Consider the following 26,575-nt stretch of genomic DNA (forward strand, 5'->3'; position numbering starts at 1 on the left):
GACTGTGAAATACCCAAAAGATGAATAACCACAATAATAATAAAAGTAATTTTTATTCTGTTTCACAGTGCACAAGGCTTTCTGTACATTATTTCACAACGTAATTCCAAGATTGCTGGAGGAAATCTTGGAATTAAATGCTAAACAGAAAAGAACCTGAAGTACAGTTCCCGTCTTCAAAGAAGATGCTTATTCATAGATTAGGTATGTGGAGAATACTGTTAAATTAAGTTTAACCTAAAGCTGCCTCCTCATATATTTTAAGTTTAGCCTAAAGGTTTCTCTGGACATAGTAAACTGAAACCTTAGTGGAAATATAAACAGACTAAAACCTCCTCTTGTGCCAGTGACCAAATTTTGGCCAATTAAAGGTGGCCAGGGGTTCAAACCATATTCAAATAAGGCAAATGCTGAGCTGTAACCAATCCACCTGTTTCTGTACCTCGCTTCCATTTTCTATACATCACTTTCCCTTTTCTGTCCATAAATCTTCCACCATGTGGCTGCACTGGAGTCTCTCTGAGCTTATTACTCTGGCTTGGGAGGCAGCCCAATTCACAAATTGTTCTTTGCTCAATTAAACTCTGTTAAATTTAATTTGTTTAAAGTTTTTATTTTAACAATACAGATAGATGTGTATAATTAAAACTTAGCTCTAGAACAATAGTCTGGAAATCTTTCAAATATAGATTTTTGGTGACACATTTGAGAGTTCCCATAAACACTGTCAATACAAGTGCAACAGAATTTCAATTAAAAATGGAGCAACTGTGGCTGGGCGTGGTGGCTCACGCCTATAATCCCAGCACTTTGAGAGGCCAAGGCAGGCAGATCACTTAAGGCCAGGAGTTCAAGACCAGCCTGGCCAACATGGTGAAACTCCATCTCTACTAAAGACACAAAACTAGGCAGGCATGGCAGCACATGCCTGTCATCCCAACTACTTGGGAGGCTGAGGTATGAAAATTGCTTGAACCCAGGAGGCAGAGGTTGCAGTGAACCCAGATCATGCCACTGCACTCCAGCCTGGGCGATAAGGTAAGACACTGTCTCAAAAAAAAAAAAAAAGAAAAAAAAAAGAGCAACCTTTTGAAAAGAGCAACCATTTGAAAAGGCATTCATTCCTTTTTTGTAATACTGTACTCAGAAAACTCTTCTCTAAGAGACACAAAAACTAACAAATTTTCTTTTCTAAATCTCAAAACCTACCAGCTTTCTGTGCCGCATCATTATCAAGCAATGTCTCCATTGTCTGTCATGATGTAAATAAAAGTGAAAACTTGTCACAGCCAAAGAAATGGTGAGCAAATTAATCAAGCCCTGGGGTCAGCCAAAGAAAACATTCCTCGCCTTTTCTAGTGCAAGTTTCTAAAAAGGTGCTCTTTTTCCCTACCTCTCCTCTAAGAACAGGGAATAGGCAGAACTCAGTCCTGCAGCAATGATCAAATCTCTCATTCACTGAGTTCTGGAATCTCCCCTGGTGCTTGAGGATTATAATTCAACTGAATGGTACTTGAACTGTGGTAGTCAATATGAGCAGAAGGATAAAGCCATCACTTTCAAAGAAAACTTTGTGAACGGCATTGAGAAGACATCAAAAGAAATACACAGTGCCATTACATATGTAAAACAAGATGAGCAAACGGATGTCTTCCTGCTCCTTCTCCTTGGTAAATACTGTTCCAAAGCTGAATTCCACTGGTGAAAACATGCTAATTTCACAGCCAGACTAAAATCTGGATATCTTCAGAAGTGAAAAAGGTCTGACTTAAGATAAGCAGACACCTTTGTTCTATCTTAGTTGCTGGAGGTCTGTGAGAAGGAGCTGTTTGCATAAGCCACACCTTCAGAATAATAAAAGTCAAGGGCAAAAGTCCATATGTCTTCCACAGACCAACTGAGAAGGGAGTCAGAAATGACAGTCCAGTAACTGTGACATCTAATGCTTTAAGAACTGCTGGAACATTTGTAAATGCTCGTCTTGTGCCAAGTTGGCTGTGACACCAAAAAGCCTGCAGGGTGGCACCTCCCCCGCAGGGCCTAGTGTCATAGGTCTCCACAGCCAGCCTTGGAGTAGGAAAGAATCACAAGGGATAAACTGGTAGAAGCAGCTCTACAAGGAATGTTGCCATCTGCACACTGCAATGAAAGACCACACTCCCTAACTGCAATACCAAGACCCCAGAGATTTCCCAACACCATCTCAGATTGTTCAGAAAAATGTTCATGTTCTGCCCATATCAGAGCCTTTCACTGATCCTCACCACTCATTTTCTCCCACATTTCCATATATCCTGGGTTTTTCCATATGCAAACACAAACCTATATATGAGGAATTTTAAAGTGTTCATGCAACATTTTTTTTGCTCTCCTGTACATGTATCCTCCTCAGTGTGTAGCTCTTGGATTATAAACATCATTCGAGATAGCAAGGACCTGAGCCATGGAATCCTCTTTATGAAAAAAAACATAGACTTATTCTTCCCATAGTAACTTGAACTATACTAAAATAAATACTGGATAAATTTAAATAATTCTAATTATTCATGAGCTTAAAAAATACAACTGGATATTAGATTTTGACTTACTGTAGTATAGTAAATACAGATATACCCCATATGACCCTTCTCGTTGAAACTAAAATGCTGGTTTTGACCAGGTGTGGTGGCTCACGCCTGTAATCTGAGTACTTTGGGAGGCCGAGGCAGGTGGATCACCTGACGTCAGGAGTTCGAGACCAGCCTGGCCAATATGGTGAAACCCCGTCTCTACTAAAAATACAAAAATCAGCCGGGCATGGTGATGCTCATCTGTAATCCCAGCTACTCTGAGGCTGAGGCAGGAGGATCGCTAGAACCTGGGAGGCAGAAGTTGCAGAAGTTGCAGTGAGCCAAGATCGTGCCACTGCACTCCAGCCTGGGTGATTCCATCTCAAAAAAAAAAAAAAATGCTGGATTTTTAAAATGTATTTTTAACCACATCACTGAGCTTTCACATAAGTAAAGAACTTTAAGGGCCCCATAGCAAGACAAAGTCAGTATAAAATAGATCAAATGATAGGAAGTGCTCTGGAGAGACATAACGCAGGAAGGGAGATAGGATGGGTCAGGGAGATCAAGGTTTATAATCTGAAACAGCATGGTCAAAAAAAATAAGATTTCAAAACATCTGTAAAATTAGACCATAACTGTGTTAATATCAAACCTGGAATAAAATTAAAAAAAAAATTTGACCATGTTCTATGATGATAATGCAATTAATTTAGAAATGAGAAACAAAAAGATAATTTAAATTACTGTATATATTTGGAAATTTTAAAACTTTTTTGTGTGTGTGGAGAAAAGGTCTTACTCTTGTCTCCCAGGCTGGAGTGCAGTGGTGCAATCATGGCTCACTGCAGCTTCAACTGCCTGGGCTCAAGCAATCCTCCCACCTTACCACCCTCCTGAGTAGCTGGGACTACAGGCACCTACCACCATGGCCATCTAATTTTTTAATTTTTTTTTTGAGATGGAGTTTCACTCATCGCCCAGACTAGAATGCAGTGGCGTGATCTCGGCTCACTGCAACCTCCTCCTCCTGGGTTCAAGCAGTTCTCCTGCCTCAGCCTCCTGAGTAGCTGGGATTACAGGCATGCGCCACCACACCTGGCTAATTTTTGTGTTATTAGTAGAGACGGGGTTTACCATGTCAGCCAGGCTGGTCTCAAACTCCTGACCTCAGGTGATCCACCCACCTCATCCTCCCAAAGTGCTGGGATTACAGGCGTGAGCCACTGCGCCAGGCCAATTTTTAAATTTTTTATAGAGACAGTGTCTCACTATGTTGCCCAGGCTGGTTTCAAATTCCTGGACTCAAGCAATTGACCCGTCTCAGCCTCCCAAAGTGTTGGGATTACAGGAATAAGCCACCACTCCTGGCCTAAAACATATTTTTAAACAGGTCATGAGTCACAGAAATAATAATCATGGAAATTAGAAAATACACAGAGCTGAAAGATAAAAACACTACATATAAAAATTTATGCCTGGCTGGGTGCAGTGGTTCATGCCTGTATTCCTAGCACTTTGGGAGGCAGAGGCAGGCAGATCACTTGAGGTCAGGAATTCAAGGCCAGCCTGGCTAACATGGTGAAACCCTGTCTCTACTGAAAATACTAAAATTGGTGGGTATGCTGGTGGGTGCCTATAATCCTAGCTACTCCAGAGGTTGAGGTACGAGAATCGCTTGATCCTAGGAGGCGGAGGTTGCAGTAAGCTGAGAATGTGCCACTGCACTCCAGCCTGGGCAACAGAGCAAGACTTTGTCTCAAAAAAAAAAAAAATATATATATATATATATATTTTACATATATATATATATATATTTTATATATATATATATTTTACATATATATATATATATTTTATATATATATATATATATATATATATATATGCCTACCATCCCTTTGTGAGGCTAAGCTGGGCAGATTGCTTGAGCTCAGTTCAAGACCAGCCTTGGTAACATAGTGAATCCCTGTCTCTATTAAAAAAAAAAAAAAAAATTACAGAATGCAGGTAAAGCAGTACTTAGAGGAAATTTTATAACCTTTTATTTTTATATCAGAAAAGAAAAATAATAACAGAAAATAAATAAAAAACTTTAAAAATAATAACTGAGAAAATAAATACAAACCTTAAAAAGGTTCAGCAAATAAAGACCCATGAGAAAAGTAAAAGGGCCAGGCTTGGCAGTCTGCGCCTGCACTCCCAGTTACTCAAGAGGCTGAAGTGAGAGCATTACTTGAGCCCAGGAGTTCCAGGCTATAGTGCACAATGATTACACCTGTGAAAAGCACTGCACTTCAGTCTGGGCAACAAAGCGAGACCCTTTCTCTTTAAAAAAAAAAAAAAAAAAAAAGAGGGCAAGAAAGAGAGAAATGAAGAAAAAGGAAGAGTATAATAGAGAGGATAAACTAATGAAACAGAAAATACAATACAGTAAATCAATAAAGCAAAAACCTAGTTCTTTGAAAAGACTAATAAACATACTTCTGGCAAGTCAATCAATGAAAAAAGAGAGAATATATAACAGACATTTGTTATTAATAGAAAAGAGGCCTAATTGAAAATAATGCAGAGATTAAGATGATAAAAGGATGCTGTAAACAATTTTATGTCAGTTAATCAGAAAATTTGAACACAATGAGATTTTTTTCTCCTTGATGAAAATGTGAGACCCAGATGACTTTGCAGATGAGTTCTACTAAACATTTAAGAGTCAGATAATTCCAATCTAACATGAACTCCTGCAGAAAACAGAAAAAGGGGAAACAACCTCCAACTAATTTCAAACACTATTACTCTCAGTTCATAATGTAATTATATTAAAAGGAAAAAATAAAATAGTCTTATGTATCTGTTTAAAAAATGTAAATACCAGGCTGGGCATGGTGGCTCACACCTGTAATCCCAGCACTTTGGGAGTCCAAGGCAGGCAAATTGCTTGAGCTCAGGAGTTTGAGACAAGCCTGAGCAACATGGTGAAACCCCGTCTCTACCAAAAATACAAAAAATTAGCCAGGTGTGGTGGTGCATGCTTGTGGTCCCAGCGACCTACTCAGGAGGCTGAGGTGGGAGGACTGCTTGAGCCCAGGAGGCAGAGGTTTGCAGTGAACCAAGATCACGCCACTGCACTTTAGCCTGGGCAGCACAGTTAGACCCCATCCCAGAAAAATAAAAGGAAATACCATATATTTACACACACACACCTCATGAGTCAAAGAAGAAATTATTATGAAAATTAAAACATTTTTAGAACTTAATTCTTTACATATCAAAACTAGTGAGATGCAGCAAAGGTAGTAGTTTAAGGAAAATTATCATGAATATTTATTAGGGGAGAAAAGATGCCTTTCTTAGGGTTAATGCTTACATTAGAAGAAATAGTCATATTAGAAAGAATGATTATATTAGAAAAGGAATTGTATTCCATTTCATGCTGATGTTAAAAAGAGAAAAAGGTGTTTATGTTAGAAGTGTTACATTTTAAAAGATGCTTACATTCTAAATACTTATATTAGTAATAGCGTTTATATTATAGAAAATAACTGTATTACCTTAAATGCTTATATTAGAAAATAAGGATAAAAAAAGAATGAGCTATGTGTTCAACTTAAGAAAATAGGTAAAGAACAATAAATTCAATGAAAATGAAAACGATGATAGTAAAGATAAGAGCAGAAATTCACAAAACAGAGAAGAAAAACCAACAGAAACAGATAAACTAGCCAGGTGCAGAGGTTCACACCTGTAATCCCAGCACTTTAGGAGGCTGAGGCGAGTGTATCATTTGAGGCCACGAGTTCAAGACCAGCCTGTTCAACATGGTGAAACCCCATCTCTACTAATTATACAAAAATTAGCCAGGAGCCAGGCGTGGTGGTGCATACCTGTAATCCCAGCTACTTGGGAGGCTGAGGCACCAAAATCACTTGAACTGGGAGGTGGTGGTTGCAATGAGCCACTGAACTCCAGCCTGGATGACAGAGTAAGACCTCGTCTCAAAAAAGACAAACTACTTTAAGATTCAGCAAGAAAAGGCAAAAATAAATATTTTTAAATAATATATTTTTAATTCATTACAGATCAGCCTATGTTTTTAAAATAAGAGAATACTATCATCAGTATTATTTCAATACATTTTAAATCTTATACAGAATGAATACATTTCTAGAAAAATATAATTTATCGGCCGGGCGCAGTGGCTCACGCCTGTAATCCCAGCACTTTGGGAGGCCGAGGCGGGTGGATCACTTGAGGTTGGGAGTTCCAGACCAGCCAGGCCAACATGGCAAAACCCTGTGTCTACTAAAAATACAAAAATTAGCTGGGCATGGTGGCACGCACCTGTAAATCCAGCTACTTGGGAGGTTGAGGCAGGAGAATCGCTTGAACCCAGGAGGCAGAGGTTGTAGTGAGCAGATTGCGCCATTGCACTCCAGCCTGGCAACAAGAGCGAAACTCCATCTCAAAAAAAGAAAAGTATAATTTATCAAAACTGACATGAGAAGAAATACACAGCACAAATAATCCTATAACTAATAAAATGATTAACTACTGATTAGCAGCTTAAAAATCCTTCATACAAGGAAACTAATTAGACTCAGATAAACAGTTCTACTGAACTCTCAATGAAAGAAATATTTCAACGTTTCAAACTCTTCCACAAAATAGCCTCACTCACGCTGTGAGGCTAGTATAACAGATTCGTGGTCAGGCTTGATGGCTCTATGCCTGTAATCCCAGCACTTTGAAAGGCCGAGGCAGGAGGATTGTTTGAGCCCAGGAATTCTCTGAGTCCAGGAATTCAAGACCAGCCTGGGGAGCAAAGTGAAGCCCCATCTCCCCACCCTCCCCTCCAAAAAAAAACATAGACAGGGACATTATTAAAAAGTAAAATCATAGGTCTGTTTTTTTCCCAAGAATTTAAAGACAAAAATACTAGATATTAGCAAACTGAATCCAACGGTGTATACAGACAGACAGACACACACACACACACACCACACACAAAATACAACGAAGATAGCCTTAATGCAAAGAAGGTTAAATATTAGGAAATCTATAAATATTACTCATCACATTAACAGAGTAAAGAAGAAAAAACATAATATCAACAGATTCAAAAAGAAAAAGAAGGTAACATTCAACCACCTATTAATGATTAAAACTTCAAGTAGCAAAGAATACAAAAGATTTGCACTTTACCTATTAAAGAGTATCTATAATAAACTGAAAACAACCATCATTCTTCAAGGGAGGAGGGGCCTGAAAGCATTCCTTTCTCAATGGAAAACAAGAATGCCAAGGTTGGAACTTTCACTAATTTTGTACTGGAAATTCTGCCTAGGGCAAAAATATAAGAAAAATAAATGAATAGGGCTTATAAGTGAGAAAATAAAATCATCTTTATTTATAAATAATGAGTGTTTTTTTACCAAAAAAGGGAAAAAATTCTTTGAAATAACAGACTAGCAAAGTGGCTATGTAAAAGTAAATTGCGGCCAGGCACAGTGGCTCATGCCTGTAATCCCAGCACTTTGGGAGGCCAAGGCGGGTGGATCACTTGATGTCTGGAGTTTGAGATCAGCCTGGCCAACATGGTGAAACCCTGTCTTTACTAAAAATACAAAAAAAGTTGCCAGGTATGGTGGTGCACACCTGTAATACCAGCTACTTTGCAGGCTGAGGCAGGAGAATTGCTTAAACATGGGAGGCGGAGGTTGCAGTGAGCCGAGACCATGCCACTGCACTCCAGCCTGGGTGACACAGCAAGACTTCATCTCAAAAAAAAAAAGTAAATTGCAGACCAGGTGTGGTGGCTCACACCTGTAATCCCAGCGCTTTGGGAGGCCAAGGTGGGTGGATCATCTGAGATCGGGAGTTCGAGACCAGCCTGGCCAACATGAAGAAATCCCATCTCTACTAAAAATACAAAATTAGCTGGGCATGGTGGAGCATGCCTGTAATCTTAGCTACTTGGGAGGCTGAGGCAAGAGAATCGCTTGAACCCAGGAGACAGAGGTTGCAGTGGGCCGAGATCACGCCAGTGCACCTCCAGCCTGGGTAAGCAAAACTCCGTCTCAAAAAAAAAAAGCAGTAAATTGCATTTCTGCATAATAGAAACTAGAAAACACTCTTGAAAGAGATCTCATGAACATTAGTCATAAAAATAGCATCCTGATATAAATCTAAACAAAAACATCAAAAGCATAAAACTTTACACAAAGATATTTTAAAACAACTAAATAAATGGAGGAATACTCATATTCACAGGTAGAAAGAACTAATATATAGATGCCAATTCTTCCCTAATTGATTTATAATTTCACGCAATTCCAATCAAAATGCCAATGTGTTTTCAATGGAAGGCCAACTAATTCTAAAATTTACTTGGAAGAGAAAGGAGCAAGATCAGAAGATACTTCTGAAAAAGAAGACAGAAGGAAGATTTAGCTTACCAGACATAAAGACTTATTACAAAGCTATAGTAGTTAAGATAGTGTGATTGGTATTGGTGCAAGAATAAATTAACCAATGGAACACAATAGAGTGTCCAAAAATAGAGTTTTGCGTATGTGAAACTTTCATCAAAACAGAAGCAGCTAGCATATCATTTCTTCAAAAAGACTATTAGCACATGGAACCCAAGAAAGGTCATTTATATGAAAAGAACTTGAACAAAATTCCTAGCTCACACAAAATAAAAAACTTCAGATGAATTAAAAACATATGCCGAAAGCAAAATTTTACAACATTTAGAAGATGACACAGACAGATATCTTCCTGACTTTAGAGTGGGGAAGGATTATTTAAACACCAAATATAAATAATTGATACATGTGAACAGATTAAAAATGAACAACTTCTATTTATTAAGAGGATCTTTTTATTTATTTATTTAGAGACTGAGTTTCGCTCTTGTTGCCCAGGCTGGAATGCAATGGTGCGATCTTGGCTCACCCCCACCTCCTGGGTTGAGATGATTCTCTTGCCTCAGCCTCCCAAGTAGCTGGGATTACCAGCGCCCGCCACCATGCCCAGCTAATTTTTGTATTTTTAGTAGAGATGGCGTTTCACCTTGTTGGCCAGGCTGATCTCAAACTCCTGACCTCAGGTGATCCACCTGCCTCAGCTTCCCAAAGTGCTGGGATTACAGGCATGAGCCACCAAGCCCAGCCTAGAGGATCTTTTTAAAAGTGAAAACACAAGCTACAGACTGGGAGCAGATATTTGCAACAGATATAACTGGCAAGAGACTAACAACACGAACATACTAAAACAAAACAAAACTCACAAATCAATAAGATATACACACCTACAATGTACCCACAAAAATTAAAAATAAAAAGGAAGAGAAAATCATTCTGGCTGGGCATGGTGGCTCACGCCTGTAATCCCAGCACTTTGGAAGGCCAAGGAGGGCAATCACTTGAGCCCAGGAGTTCAAGACCAGCCTGGGCAACATGGTGAAACTCCGTCTCTACTAAAAAATACAAAAATCAGCCGGGTGTGGTGGTGCACGCCTGTAGTCCCTACTTGGGAAGCTGAGGCATGAGAATTGCCTGAACTTGGGAGGTGGAGGTTGCAGTGAGCCGTAGAGATGGTGCCACTGCACCCTAGCCTGGCTGATAGAGTGAGACTCTCCCTCAAAAAAAAAAAAAACAAAAAAAAACCATTTTTCATGTTGACTGCTGCTTGTTCACCAAAATCTCTTCTTTCATGCTGTGACCATCAAGTTATAATTAGAAACAGGGCCATCCAGAGAGACTATATTTCCCAGCTTCCCTTGCAGCAAGACGTGGCCATGTAACTAAGTTCCCACTGGTTAAATAAGTGGAAATTATGTGTACTAGTAAGGGCTGGGTTTGAAAACCGTGGACATGTGCTCCTTAAGGCTGATTTTCCTTCCTACAAGCCGAAACACTGAAATACTTAAAATCTGGTTTCAAAGAGTAGACAAGTTCATTTATCTAGGTAATGGCAGAACCACAAGATGAAAGGAACCTTAATAATGGGGCAAAGATGTCCTGCTGGCCTGGATTGGACATCTCCAGTCTGTTACCCGAGAAAGAAAAAAATCTCTCTATTTTAAAGTCATTGTTTGGCGGGGTTCTCTTTATTATAACAGCTTAGCCTCTTCTTTAACTAACACATTGCTCAATGCTAAGTGTTTTTCAGGCTGTGGAACTCTCCTCCCCTGCTAATAAGAGAAAGGTTTGACATTACCTGGTAAAGATGAACACGCACATTCCCAGTGACCCAGCAAGTACACCTAGAGAAACTCTTCTTGTACGTATACATCAGGAGACACCTACAGCATTTTATACACTATTACTATTCATGATAGCAAAAAAACTATAAATAATTCAAATGTCATATAGAATGAATCAATAGCTTGTAGTATTTTTTATGCACTGGAATATTATGCACCAGAGAAAGCACACAGTGTGGCAGTGAAATTATAGTTGAATACATTAATGTAGATTAATCTTAACATAATAATATTGAGTATAAAATTGAAGTCATAAGAACACATATTATTAATTTTTTATTAGGGAAAATTTCAAGCATATGCAAAAATAAAGAGAATAATATAATTAACCTCGTGCACCCACTGATTATCAATTCGTTTTGTATTTTATCTGTATCCCTACGTATTTCTTCCCTCCCCAAGATTAATTTCAAGAAAATCCCAGATGTCCTAATTTCTTTTTTTTTTTTTTTTTTTTTTTTTTTTTTGAGACGGAGTCTGGCTCTGTCGCCCAGGCTGGAGTGCAGTGGCGCAATCTCAGCTCACTGCAAGCTCCGCCTCCCAGGTTCACGCCATTCTCCTGCCTCAGCCTCCCGAGTAGCTGGGACTACAGGCGCCCGCCACCACGCCCGGCTAATTTTTTGTATTTTTTAGTAGAGACGGGGTTTCACCATGTTAGCCAGGATGGTCTCGATCTCCTGACCTCGTGATCCGCCCGCCTCGGCCTCCCAAAGTGCTGGGATTACAGGCGTGAGCCACCGCGCCCGGCCCTAATTTCATCCATTATTACTCAGCATGTATCTTTAAAAGATAAAGATTTGTTATACATGCCAAAACACTACTATTCCAATTTTTAAAATTTACACCAATTCATCAATATTATTAAAAATTCAGAAAGTGTTCAAATGGCCCTATATTCTTGATATATGAATGCATCCTAATCAAAACTACAAAGAAAGCTACAAAATGACAGTAAAGCTTTATAGAAAACAAAGGAATGATTAATACTAAGAGTGGCAGTGGGAATGAAGGGAGATTTGCTAGGCAAGGGACATTCCATGGGGGTTTCTAAGGCACTGGTAATGTTTCTTTCTTAACCTGGGTGGCTAGCACTGAAGTATTCAAAGCTACTATTCTTTAAACTGTAAATAATCATTTTCTGTACCTGTTTGTATGTATACAAAGCAAGCAAGCAAAGAAGCAATCTTGCTCTCCCAAACACACATGACAACTAAGCTCAAAGCAAGGAAAAACCAAAGTATATAAATGAGTTGTAAACAAAGGAGAAATTTGGTTGTCCCATGGACAAATCTGATTATCAGAGGTTCAATCCAGAGGCTAAGCTTTGCTTGGATTTACCTTGCCCACTCCTGTACTCAAGGAGGGTGGAGTTGAAAGTCAGATTCCTACATTTAGCCTGAAAATTTACCAAAGGCCAGGTATACTGTGGCCCAAAGACACAGAAAGTACTAACTATACTAAATAGGAAAGTTAAGCAGAAATTCCTCCTCCCATGCATTACAGCTTGTTTTGCACATACACAACTCAGTGTATCCCTCAGGGTGCCCATGCAAAGCAATGGTGACTGGCTCACTGTAGGTGCTCAATACTGTTAGCTCTGGTTATGATTATCTTTAATTATTATTTCACCTTCCACTTTACAGTCTTTCTTCAATTATTATAAAACAATTAACCATATCATAAAATGTTCTTCAAAAACCAGTGGTAAAGACTGCATAACATTGCATGTATAAAGTTAGTTAACAATTTACCAGTGGAATTTAGTTAACCATTCCCCACTGTTGGACATTTAGAATATTTCCAGCTGAGTGACTTTCTAAAGAAATTATAAACCATTTGAATTCAACTTAAAATTTTGTGGTAATAGGCCGGGCGCGGTGGCTCACACCTGTAATCCCAGCACTTTGGGAGGCCGAGGTGGGTGGATCACCTGATGTCAGGAGTTTGAGACCAGCCTGGCCAACATGGTGAAACCCCGTCTCTCCTAAAAATACAAAAAATTAGCCAGGCATGGTGGCGGGCGCCTGTACTCCCAGCTACTCATGAGTCTGAGGCAGGAGAATTGCTTGAACCCAGGAAACGGAGGTTGCAGTGAGCCAAGATCTTGCCATTGCACTCCAGCCTGGGCAACAGGAGTGAAACTCCATCTCAAAAAAAAAAAAATTTTGCAGTAATACTTGTTTGGACATCCTAGATAATTCTGAATGATCACCATGCTTATTTGCAGTATAAAGGAATTATTATTCCAAATTATTCCTCTTCTCATGTAATAAATGTTTAATGAGGCCCTGTACTATAAAGCGTGTGGGAGATGCACAATGATTTCTAATATCAAAGTGCTTTCTAGTGAAACAGAAGCAAATTAGCAGTCATAAGTGGAATTTTCATTCCTACATTGATTTTAAAAGAAAATACTTTTCTCAAGACTATTAGATTAAGGCAGTGACTTTATCTGATGTCATAAGAATCTTTTTCACCCACAGGTAAGTCAAATCCACTCACTGAACTACAGTTTTCATTTTCCATACAGCATCACTGAACAGAGGTAGAGACAATTTAAAACAAAAGTTATTCTTAAATACGTGGCAGCCCAAGGGCCAGGAATGTGCTTTTAGGCTTTGTTACTTGCACTTGGATGAAAAATAATGACAAAATATAAAATCCACCTTATAATGAGCTGGGAATCTGTATGCATTGTCTATTCTATTTCCCTTTTAAATTCCACCATGAAACCCACTCCATTCTAAAAGCACATGGCACTCTCTTAGGATAATTCAAGATTAGTCCACTTTGGAATTCATTCTGGTAAAAAGACTAGTGATTACGTATTTGAATTTCAAAAAACCTATCTAAATCAGAATGCAACAAGATACAGCAGATAGAACAACAGGCTGGGCGAGGTGGCTCATGCCTGTAATCCCAGCACTTTGGGAGCCCCAAGGCTCAAGCAGGTGGATCACTTGAGTTTGGGAGTTTGAAACCAGCCTGGGCAACATGGCCAAAACCCGTCTCTACAAAAAATACAAAAATCAGGCGTGATGGCAGGCGCCTATAGTCCCAGCTACACAGGAGGCTGAGGTGGCAAGATCACCTGAGCCTGGGGAGGTTGAGGCTGCAGCAAGCTGAGCCGAGATTGGGCCACTGTGCTCCAGCCTGAGCAACAGAGCGAGACCGTGTCTCAAAAATAAATAAATAAATACAGTAGATAGAAAGAAAACCAGCATTAAACAGATAACAATGACTAACATTTGTTGACTATTATGTGCCAAGCCTGTGATAAATGTTTTCCTCACTGCAATCTCACAAAGACAACAAGGAGGCCAGATGCAGTGGCTCACACCTGTAATCCCAGCACTTGGGGAAGCTGAGGCAGGTGGATCGCTTGAGGTCAGGAGTTCGAGACCAGCCTGGCCAACATAGTAAAACTCTGTCTCTACTAAAAATACAAAAAAATTAGCTGGGCATGGTGGTGCATGCCTGTAATCCTAGCTACTTGGGAGGCTGAGGTGGGAGGATCACTTGAACCTGAGAGTCCCGCCACTGCACTCCAGCCTGGGTGACAGAGCAAGACTCGGTCTAAAAAAAAAAAAAAAAAAGAAAAGAAAGAAAGAAAGAAAAGAAGACAAAAGACACAAGGTAAGTACTACTATTATCCCTATTTTACAGATGAAGAAATTGACTCTTAGAGATCACACAACTAATCAGTGACAAGGCTAGACTGCTAACACCAAAGCTCCTGGTTTGTTATTATTTATTTATTTTTTAAAAATCAGAGATGGTGTCTCGCCATGTTGACCAGGCTGGTCTCGAACTCCTGGTCTCAAATGATCCTTCCATCTCTGCCTCCCAAAGTGCTGAGATTACAGGTGTGAGCCACCGTGCTTGGCCCAGAGTTCCTGGTTTTAAACACCATGTTCTGTTTCTTCCCAGTCTAACATATCAACAGGGGAGAGTAGATAATGCTGTCAATAAATTAGAAAGTAGTTCTGAGCTGACAAAATTACCTTTACATAACTGTCTCTAAACTTCTTTTTTTCCAAGATGGTGTCTCGCTCTGTGGCCCAGGCTGGAGTGCAGTGGCACAATCTCAGCTCACTGCAACCTCTGCCTTCTGGGTTCAAGTGATTCTCGTGCCTCAGCCTCCAGAGTAGCTGGGATTATAGATACATGCTACCATACCCGCCTAATTTTTGTGTTTTTAGTAGAGACGAGATTTCACCATGTTGCCCAGGCTGGTCTCAAACTCCTGGGCTCAAGCAATCCACCCGCCTCGGCCTCCCAAAGTGCTAGGATTGATCACAGGTATGAGCTACCATGCCCATCCTCTAATCCAAAATTCTGCCTTCAAACTGCTAAAGCATAAATAGACTAATTAGACAAACAATTTATTCCCTTTTCTTTATTTTGTTAGTTGTTTGAATTGAAGTGAAAATAGGTAGCATGAATAAAATTTTTTAAGCTGTCTCTCCTTGGCCGGGCATGGTGGCTCATGCCAATTATCCCAGCACTTTGGGAGGCTGAGGCAGGAGCTCAGGAGTTTGAGACCAGTCTGGGCAACATGGCGAAACCCTATCTTTACCAAAAAAAAAAAATAGCCAGGTATGGTGGTGTGTACCTATATTCCCAGCTACTTGGGGTGCTGAGGCAGAAGAATCGCTTGAGCCCAGGAGGTCAAGGCTGCAGTGAGCCTTGTTCACCCACTGCACTGCAGCCTGGGTGACAAAGCAAGACCCTGTCTTGAAGAAAGAAAAAAAAAATGGCCAATTTACAAAGACTCTAAAACCTAGAACAGACTTGAAGCTGTCTGGCTCCTAAACTGGTCAACATAGCACAGGAGTAAACAAACCAATATAGATTGTCAGAGCTGAGATTTACTACCCTGTATTATAATCCAGCCCTCATGTGTTTCAGAAGGTCATGCTTTGCTCAAAATTTTCTCCAGAACTATCCCTTAATATATTCTGAAGTTCATGAAACTAACCGGGTTTTCAGGGCACTGTAAAGGCCTTGTTGCAGTAGCGCAATCAGCTTCACCAAAACATCAGGCAAATCACATTTGTACATATTAACCATGTTGTTTTTCTAGACTTTAAAGGCCACCATGTGAAGCTGCTGCCTGGGTATTGTGGTCTCTTAAAATGGTGCTGGTGAAAAAAACAACTTGGTTAGAGTTAATCAATGTAATTAACTCCTGTTCACAGACGACGGTTTCCATGCTCTCTTAGTTCCAACAATGACTCCTTCAATGAATGTAAAGTCTCAATAGGTAACTGTTCTATCTCCTATTTAGATATCTACTATGTGAGGAATCTACAAGTGAATTATCACTACTGAAAAGAAGATAACCTGGGTTCTGGTCCCAGGTACGTCTTAATTGTGCAACTCTGTCATTAAGCCTCCCTGCATCATGTAATGAGTGGGTTGGAGAAAAAATGTTAAAAGTCCCTCCCAGCTATAAAGTTTTAATTCATAACTTAAATTGCTGTCACCTCCTATTCTATGTTGAAGAAAGAACGTAAGATGCAGACACAGGCTCCATATTGCTATGGCATGATGCAGGGCCATACCAAATCAAATTGGCATTTCCTCATGTTCCATCTGCTACTAAAATGTATTATTTGTATGTCAGGCTGCAGAGTGGTCAAAGAACAACAGATTTTCTTGGCACTCCCTGTACATATTCCATGTAGATAAATATGGTGCTATCTCTAGGAAAATACTACAAATAATAACTGTCAATTCTTAGCAACTAGCAACATGCATTATTAAAAACAAACACAGCCTCTCATCTATAAGTTCCACTTCATAAAACATGTCTTTTTGAGTCTTTATTGTTCCCATATGTGTAGCTCCACAATATTTTTGCTGCAGAATACAAGAATTACATAGATCACTAAAGTCCACAGATAATTTCAAAACCTTCTGCTAGCCAATTATTCAATCCCTTCCACTGCTACGCTATTTGCCAGAGATGCTAACAAATAGCATAGTCAACTGGTTTGGGTTTCATACACTTTTCCAGACATGCTTGCTTTCTAATGGCCTATTCAAACAAGAGATTTATTTCTCTTAATTCTAAGTCTTTGAGAATTTGACCAAGAGGCATGAAATGTTCAATTCATTCTTTAAAACTGTTGCCTGGGGTCCCCTTTTGTCCCCCATTTAAACCTATCCATTGTTTAACCACTTGTATCATTCCTGATTCTTCTGTCTTACAATTCTGTGCTACACTTCTCTGCATGTGGTTTTGATTACTGTTTTTTCTGTATTCTTTATTGTATTCTATTTTAATTCTCCAAGAACTCAATTTATACAGTGTCCATGAACTTATGAAAAAAAAGTGAAAGCAAAAATGATTCTCCACAAAACAGAGCAGCCAACTGAAAACTTTAAAAGCTTGAAAATTTTATGAGGCAATTAATATGAACTGATATGACATCTTCAATTAGATTCAAAGACACTTAGGATTACAAAAATTAGTCAGGCATGGTGGTACACGCTTGTATTTCCAGCTACTCAGGAGGCTGAGGCATGAGAATCACTTGAAACCGGAAGGCAGAGGCTGCAGAGAGCAGAGATCGTGTCACTGCACTCCAGCTTGGGTGACAGAGTGAGATTCTGTCTCAAAAAGAAAAAAAAAAAGACATTTAAGATGAAGAGAATTCCAACTCCTTATCTTATAGATAAGAAAACCGAAACCCAGAGAGAGGCTAAGTGACTTGCCCAAAATGATACACACAACTAGATACATCTATGATCTTATATATAAAATTACAAATTATCACCAGGAATGGTTCTTTTCACAGTTAAGAATAGCCCCATGAAGTCTGTTCCCAAAACCTGTGCAGGCAGCCACAATGGCAAAATTCCATATCTGGGCCGGGTGCAGTGGCTCATGCCTGTAATCCCAGCACTTTGGGAGGCAGAGGCAGGTGGATCACCTGAGGTCAGGAGTTCGAGACCAGCCTGGCCAACATGTCAAAACCCCATCTCTACTAAAAATACAAAAATTAACTGGGCGTGGGGTGCGTGCATATAATTCCAACTACTCCAGAGGCTGAGGCAGGAGAATCACTTGAACCCAGGAGGTGGAGGTTGCACTGAGCCGAGATCACGCCACTGCACTCTGGCCTGGGCGGCAGACCGATACTCCTTTTATATATATATATAAAATAAAAATTAAAGAATAAAAAAATTCCATATCTGAAGTCATTCCTTTAGGTCAAAACATTATCTCAAAAATTCTGAGATAAATAAAGTTGTTATTAGGGAAAATGGGAGAGAGTAAGAGGGGAAAATATTCTAGAGTGTTAGGTTCTAAGTTAGAAGGTAGAAAAAAAATACATATAATCAAAATGACTCTTGAAATCACCCACACACCTAAGTCATCTATGGAGTCCAATATGTATGTTTATTCATTGTGTTTTTCTTGAGACAGAGTCTCACTCTGTCAGCCAGGCTGGAGTGCAGTGGCGCAATTTCAGCTCACTGCAACTTCTGCCTCCCGGGTTCAAGCAATTCTCCTGACTCAGCCTCCAGGGTAGCTGGGACTACAGGCATGCACCACCATGTCCGGCTAATTTTTGTATTTTTAGTAGGGACAGGGTTTCACCACGTTGGTCCAGGCTGGTCTCGACCTCAAGTGATCCGCCCACCTCGGTCTCCCAAAGTGCTGGGATTACAGGCGTGAGCCACCGTGCCTGGCCTAGACTTATGTCTTAATGAGTCCCACACAGTCAGGTTTTCCTTCAGCAATAGAACAGAATTTTTTTTTATCATCAGATAAAGTTGCTGACTGTAATTTAAAAAGTAGTTTGTTCCAAATACATACACCTTTATTTATTTATTTATTTATTTATTAGACAGAGTCTCACTCTGTCACCCAGACTGGAGTGCAGTGATGTGATTTCGGCTCACTGTAACCTCTGCCTCCTGGGTTCAAGTGGAACCACAGGCACACTGGGACCACAGGTGTGTGCCACCACACCTAGCTAATTTTTGTATTTTTTGGTAAAGATGTGGTTTCTCTACCAAAATGTTGGCCAGGCTGGTCTTGAACCCCTGACCCCAAGTGATCCGCCTGCCTCAGCCTCCTGAAATGCCGAGATTACAGGCATGCACCACTGCACCTGATCCCAAAACACACACCTGTAAATAACAGACTAGCACTCTGCGAGGGTACAGAAAAACCAGAGTCTTGTCTCCCATGCTGTCCTTACTAAGGGGCCTACTCTCCCTGCATTGGACAGCTGGCCTCATGTACTATTTATCTGTTATTTTTCTCCCACTCTCTTCTTGATTTGCCTAGAAGTACCAGGTGAATTTGTGCCATTTAATGCGTATATGATCTGACTCCATGATATTCCCTTATTCCCATGTTTGTGTACGGATGTAGTGATCTAGGTTAGATACTGGATGTGTAGGTATTGCAGGAGGAGGTAAAGCCTGGACACAGGGCAGGGCAGGTGCAGTGAAGACTCCTAAAGCAGCCTAGGGACTCGTGGGTGTGTGGAAGGAATAAGTGTTGAAGGAAATAGGGAGAAGGTCACTCTCTGTGGGACAGACTTAGCTCCAAATGTGATTTTCACCATGTTCATGATTTTTCTTCCGTTTGAATTTGATAGACACATTGCAACACATCCCATTTCGCTGATTTTCAAATAAGGACTTGATCACTGGCAAGTGACCTTACAGCAAACATAAAGAAATCAACATTTGGAAGTGCATTTGCCAATTAGTGCTCTAGGCGGCAGAAAAACCAGACCGCCACCCCTTGAAGACCTGCCACAAAGAGCCATGTGGAAAAACTGCACAGAGAAATGGTGGTTGTGAACAAGAGTACCGCCCTGGAATGAAAGGTTTTAGGCTATGTTGGACTCACTGAAAAAAGAAAGGTTAGTCTCATTAGAAAGTTTACCTGGCTCTAAGAAAATAATTACTTATCTGCTAACACAACTTCCATAGCAATGAAACAAGTTCCTGTAAGTATAAATTATCACAATTCCAAGCAGACAAAAATCTGTGTCTCCTGAACACATTATAGGGGTCAGCCTATAGATAACTCCATTATAGGGGTCATCCTAAAGATAACCTAAGTTATCTTGCATATTGTGTCTGCAGTGTCCACAATGAGTTGGTCTGTATTCACGCTGGATGATACAGGATTTCTCCACCAGGTCCTCTCACAGGACTCCAGGCATTTTTACAACTTGACCACACAAAAGAACACTCAGGCTGCTCCTCCCTTGCTCAAGGGAAGTACAGTAATGCCTCTCTCCGTAGCCCTTTCATAAGACTGTGCATAGATAAACACAGGTGTGTACATAGCAATCTTTACGAACTTTGCATTGAATGTGTCAAAGAACAGTGGCGATCCCAACATTCCATCCATTGTCTCAATCAGGAAAGCTACTCCTGAGACCTCAGGAAAGAGGAGGAAAAAATTCAACTAACACATATGTTTACGAAACACTTGAGTAACAAAACAAAATACTTGTATTGGAGAGAAAATATATATATTTTTAATCACAAGGCATAGAAAGTAAAAATAATTAATCAGCTTTAATTAGGTTTCCTTCATTAGTTGACAATGTAAATGGATTGAAACTACTACTCAAATATTCAAACCTTCATTTTACATGTAAGTGGCTTCCAGCAAATGATAAAGCAATATTCCCATGTGAGTGTGAAAGATGGCAATGAATTCTGGCCCATTATAAAGGAAGAGTCAGATTCCACTAGTCACTGCTTCGTTTAACTGCCAGGCTTTTAGGGAGCTATTTAATAAAAGGGCTCTCGCCCTAATAAATTGTGAGCGGTGTAAATAGGTGAGTGGTGTAAATATCTGAAATAGCCTGCACTCAGTGAGGCCGTAGACCGCTTGGGGTTCACAGACTTTACAAAAATCATTCTGTAAAAAAATTACGTAGTGACAATCCTACCATTTAAAAAGAATAATGATGGTGATAATAATAGCTGGACAGGATCCTCCACTGCTGCCTGCTTCCCACATAAGTTGCCCAGCTGAAGGTGGTTAAGTTAAAGCCAGTTCTCTCCCCATTAGAGATGCGGGCTGGCAGCTGGCGGGGGAAGTCACCCAGTTTCCAGCTCCCCGTGGGTTTCACGGGACTGGGATTGCAACTGGGAACTAACTGGCTTGTAGGAAGCCCAGGTGGCTCAGCCAGGGCTCGAGCTGTCCCCTCACCACCTTCCTCCCACGCAGACACCAAGTTAGAAACGCAACTCCACGAGCACAATGACAAGAAGGCACACAAAAGGAGCAAGGCAGCCGCTCCCATCCTTACCTTTGACTTGACTTTCATACTCGGCTATGATCTCTTTGTCCTTCTTGAATCGGCTCGGGGTGGACATTATCCAGCTGTTCCGGGTTTGCTTTCAATGGGCAAGTTTTGTTCAGTGGTCACAACCCGTTCTCCTTGGAGAGGCAGAGTTGTACTCCCACACGCAGGCAATCCAGAGGCAGCGCCGACCCGAGGGAAGGGAGGAGGGAGAGGAGAAGTAGGAGGAGGAGGGGAAAAGGAGCGAGTAGAGAGGACTAGATTAGCCCGGGCGCTGGCACCATAGTCTCGAAATTGAGCTCCGTCGGTAATCCCAGGGGATCCCCGGGGTCGGGGCTGGAGAGGCCGGACGCGCAGGCAAACTCCAGCCAGCGAGTGGCGGGGGACGTCTCCCTGCCCACCTCGCCGGGAGCCTGGCCACTTCCTCTACGGCCGCTGGGCGGGCGCGGGGCTCGCGCCGGCGCTCCGCACCATTGTTCGAGACCCGCACCGGGCGCCCGGGACAGGGCCAGCGGCGGAGGGCAGGCGCTGGGAACGCGCCCAGCTCGGGCACCACAACCCTCCCTTCCTGCCTCCAGCTGCCGGCTCCGGCGCTCAAGGGTCCCGCCCGGGCTGGGGATGCTGCTGCCACGGCCGCCGCTCCTCTGCCCGCAGACACTGCCGCTACAGCTCGGCAGGCAAAAGGAATCGCAGTCCTGACGCGAGTCCCCGCTGCTGCTGAGAGGGTGAAGGCGGCGACGCTCAGACGCGCCCTGGGCACAGCCCCGGCGGAGTTTAGGTCTCCAGAGCCGGCGCCGCGAGGGGCCTCTGCCTCCCTGGCCGCGGTGCGCCGAGGCTGCCTTTCTCTGCGTCCCCCTTTCCGCTGCTGCCCCCAGGAGGCCGCTAGTGACAGGCACACTCGCACACGCACGCGGGAGCCGCGCCCCCGGCGGCAGCAAAGTTGAGGGTGCGCACACGGCTCGCGCCTCGCGGGCGCCCGGCTAGCGATCTGCGGGCGGTGGCTCCTCGGGGCTCCGCCAGGCGGGGCCAGGCTCGCGGGAGCGGACCGCGCTCCGGCCTGTGCCCTTCTCCGTCCAAGCCCCCGCCCCTGCTCCGCTAGGAAACGCCTGGCTGGTCCGGGAAGATGGATGCCTCTTGTGGCCAACCGCAGCCCGGCCCCGCGCGCCGAGCCCAGGAGGCCGTGGGCGGCGCCCCCGGCACCTCCCTCCGCCGAGGCCCCGCACCTCCCTCCGCCGAAGCCCCGCTCCACCGCTGGCCGAGGTCGCGGCTCCGGCGGCAGGAAAACCCCTTCCTGACCTGAGGGACCGCCTTCTGGCTCTGGCGGGGGCTCTGGTGGGGCTTTTGCCAGAATCTAATGGGGAAGTCCAGAGTTGGATGTATCCATGACACAAAGGGATGTTACTCCGAGACGCTGGACCCCAATAGAAAAACTGAACACTGAATTGTGAATGACCTGGCTGTTAATCCAAAGAGCGCGAAGCTCTTCAATCGAGGCTGAGAAAAACACCCACCTTGAACACCATATCCTCTATTCCTACAGTAGCTAGGGAAGCTAGGATGGTGGGAAAGCGATGGTATGGAAACACGTCACACTTAACGGCGTTGTTAGCTTATTTATTTACTAAACTCCAGATTTTATTCCAATTTTACCAATTTTTTCGACTAGTGTCATTTTTTCTGTTCCAAGATCCAACACAGGACACTACATTGCACTTAGTACTTTTGCGGTTGTTTTTGTTTTTGTTTTTTGATTTTGTTTTTTGGGGGGTTGTTTTGAGACGGGGTCTCACTCTCGCCCAGGCTGGAGTGCAGGGGCACGAGCTCCGCTCACTGCAACCTCCGCCTCCCGGGTTCAAGTGATTCTCCTGGCTCAGCCTCCAGAGTAGGTGTGACTACAGGCGCCCGCCACCGTGCCTGGGTAATTTTTGTATCTTTAGTAGAAACAGGGTTTTGCCATGTTGGCCAGGCTGGTCTTGAACTCCTGACCTCAAGTGATCCGCTCACCTCGGCCTCCCAAAGTGGTAGGATTACAGGTGTGAGCCACGGCGCCCGGCCACGTTTTTAATAGATACCTTTTACAAGATCTGTCGTGTCTAGTCTCTTTTTATTTTATTTGTTTGTTTGTTTTCATTTTAGTACAGACGGGGGTCTCCCTATGTTGTCCAGGCTGGTCTCAAACTCTAGTCACTTTTTGAACAATATAACGAAGAATTTACCTTGCCATCTTTGCATGGTTCAGGTGTTGTGTTAAGTACTTTAAATCCATCCTTGCCAGCCTTTAAATTTTTTTTTTATTATTTTTACTTTTTTGTAGAGATGAAGCCTTGCTCTATGGCCCAGGCTGGTCTCAAACTCCTGGCCTCAAAAGATTCTGGCTGGGCACAGTGGTTTACACCAGTAATCCCAGCACTTTGGGAGGCCGAGGTGGGCAGATCACAAGGTCAAGAGTCCGAGACCAGCCTGGCCAACATGGTGAAACCCCATCTCTACTAAAAATACAAAACTTAGCCGGGCATGGTAGCATGTGCCTATAATCCCAGCTACTCAGGAGGCAGAGGCAGGAGAATCGCTTGAACCCAGGAGGTGGAGGTTGCAGTGAGCCAAGATTGCACCACTGCACTCCAGCCTGGGCGACAGAGGGAGACTCCTTCTCAAAAAAAAAAAAAAAAAAAAAAAAAAATCCTCCTACCTCAGCCTCCCAAAGCACTGGGATTACAAGCATCAGCCACCACACCTGGTTTTGTTAGCCTTTTTGACTCACACCACTTGAGATATTTACTGACTCCTTTTAAATCAATTCTCAAATATTATGGGCCTGATTTATCAAAATGATGTGTCCAAAGGTGTATCCTCTCAAGTGTTTTCCCCACAAGATCTAAAGAAAGTAGGGACTTTTAGACTTTGATCATTCTTTCATGTATCCAGTGATCGGCTCTCCAGTTCTTAACTCTGTGCCAAACACCAAGCTAGGAACTAGGGATTCAAAGGTTAAGACTGCCGGAAAGGATCATGCAGTCTATTACTGTATAAATAAATAATTACAAGCAGTACAATAATGCTGTAAGAGATAGAAATACTCCCAGTCTTGGGAGCACTGGGGATGGAAAAACAGACTGCGTAAGAGGATTGGGTGTAAGAGTTCGCAGAGGAGTGGTTTTGAGCTGGATTTAAAGGATGAATAGTAAGTAGCTGGCAACTTTAGGGAGGAAAAGGGATGCATTCCAGGGAAAAGGAAGAGTGTTATACTCTAGAGGAATTGCAAATAGATTGACAAGATATCTTCCACTAAGATACCAGATCTCTGCTAGATGGTGAAAAATAATGTAAAAAATTGTAATATATGTATATGCATGTGTCAGCTGATAGTATGTGGGTATGTGGACATTGTTAATTGCATTGCTTTTTTAAAATCTAATTTTAGCAAGTTTTTTTTACTTTATAGCGACAGAATATATGTAAAGAAAATATGCCAATTTTTTTTAAGTTTTTTTTTTTTAGTCTTTTTTTCATTTTACCACACAGGCAGTTATACTATGGCACCCCTGGCTGCCCTAATTTCACGTGGAGCTGTCTTATGTAAGAGTGTACGGTGAAGAGAAAGCAGAGGCTGGAAGGAAGGTCAGGGCCAGCTGGGAGAGTCCTCCTGTGCCATGCTAAGATCTTGGACACAGTTCTGCAGACAGCAGGGAGCCTTTTAAGTAGAGAAGCATCACGATCAGATTTGTGTTTTATAAAGATAACTGTTGGCAGTGTAGAAGGATGGGTTAGCCATAGAGAAAGAGAGACCAGGCAGGCAGCCCACTTAGGTGATAATCATAGTCACATCTAAATGGGATTCATATCCATGATGCTGTTGGGATTTGTTTCATATTTGCACCTGGGAAGCACAAGTTGACAGCAGAGATTGCAGCACCTAGAAATGAATTGTTGCCTGAGTCTAGACCTAAACCAGTGTGTTGCAAACAAGCCCCAGAGACAGGGTGCCCAGAGGTGAATCCTAAATCTGCTGTTTCCTAAGGGATCTGGTAAAAATTACTATTCTCTCTAGGCCTTAGTTTGTAAAATGGGTTACAAATTTTCCTTATCTGTAAAATTGGTTAATGCCTAAGTCCTGGGGATGTTATAAGCACTTACTGAGATAAACCCTTAAAAGTACTTGTAGGCCATGGTATACACCCAGTGAGTATTAGTTATCTTTACAATTATTATCTTAGTTTTACTCTTCCTAATAGAAAGCTATCTAAAAATCAGAGATAGGCTGGGCGTGGTGGCTCATGCCTGTAATCTAAACACTTTGGGAGGCTGAGGTGGGAGGATTGCTTGAGCCCAGGAGTACAAGACCAGCCTCATTTCTGCAAAGAATAAATAAAGATCAGAGATAATGTTTCATCTTTAATTTTATTATGGTGTTCAATACACAGTCAATAAAATGTATTGAATATTAATGCCACCATTAGTAGGCCACCATTTTATTGTTGTTGAAGATGGGATATACCCACTAAGGTAAGAATTTTGCACACATTCTCAGAAGAACCCTACATGGCGGACACCATTGTCCTCATTTTACAGATGAGAATCTGGAGGCTCAGAAAATTCAGTAAATGTCTGGCCTGGCAGGGTCAGAATTCCAGTTCACATCTGCCTGTCTCCAAAGTGGGTACTCTTTCCAATTTTCCATTCCACTTCCTGTGAACTTATGATTCCTTTAAACTTGTGAAGTGAGCTCAAATAAGTAAAATGTGTGTGACTGAGTCATGGGTTTCTATTGGTGGATCTCTTTTCTGATCCAGCTGTTTAGTGTAATTAACAAGTCAATTAGTGTTTCCATTATTTTCTTTTAACTTTTTTTTTTTTTTTGACACAGAGTCTCACCTGCCCAGGTTGGAGTGCAGTGGCATGATCTCAGCTCACTGCAGCCTCCACCTCCTGGGTTCAAGTGATTCTCCTGCCTCAGCCTCCCAAGTAGCTGGGACTACAGGCACGCACCACCACACCCGGCTAATTTTTGTATTTTTAGTAGAGATGGGATTTCACCATGTTGGCCAGGCTAGGCTCGAACTCCTGGCCTCAGGTGATCCGCCCGTATAGGCCTCCCAAAGTGCTGGGATTACAGGCATGAACCACCGCACCCAGCCAGTATTTCCATTATTTTCTTTTTTCAGATTTTCTTTATCTTTCCCATAGTCAAGAACCCATTTCAGTTTACAAAGTTGGGTATGGAGAATGTCTGTGATTTAAAATGCAGAAAGCCAGGGTGACCCAAGTTTGGGAGACAGGCAACCCTGGTTCTGGCTCTCACACTGCTTCTCTGTGACTTTGCTCCACCTTGTGGTAGCTCTTTTCTAGCTATAAAACAAGAAAGACTGCACTTGGCCCCGGAAAACCTGCCTCTCCCCTGCCACACTCCCATTCTTCAGGGACATGTGAGAAATCTGGAGTGCCTGATGGTTGGGACCACT

General features: G+C 42.1%; 1 protein-coding gene across 7 annotated transcripts in view; it reads right to left on the minus strand.

The window, feature by feature from the left end:
• The window catches only part of SRGAP1 (SLIT-ROBO Rho GTPase activating protein 1), a 309,133-nt gene extending 286,822 nt beyond the window's left edge, over positions 1 to 22,311 (minus strand). For 3 of the 7 annotated variants that reach the window (XM_063693851.1, XM_063693850.1, XM_063693849.1), the window contains exons 1-2: positions 21,123 to 22,205; positions 6,891 to 7,010 (exon numbers count right to left, since the gene is read on the minus strand). In XM_063693851.1, the coding sequence (XP_063549921.1) occupies positions 6,891 to 7,010; positions 21,123 to 21,189 (187 nt within the window). In that variant the 5' untranslated portion in view covers positions 21,190 to 22,205. Of the gene's footprint in view, positions 1 to 6,890; positions 7,011 to 21,122 lie in introns of all 7 variants that reach the window. The other 4 variants (XM_055358087.2, XM_063693853.1, XM_004053497.5 and 1 more) reach the window with 3 other exon arrangements.
• Positions 22,312 to 26,575: the final 4,264 nt, after the last annotated feature.

The sequence above is a fragment of the Gorilla gorilla genome, chromosome 10, assembly GCF_029281585.2.
Source record: "Gorilla gorilla gorilla isolate KB3781 chromosome 10, NHGRI_mGorGor1-v2.1_pri, whole genome shotgun sequence".
Classification (NCBI taxonomy): Eukaryota; Metazoa; Chordata; class Mammalia; order Primates; family Hominidae; genus Gorilla; species Gorilla gorilla.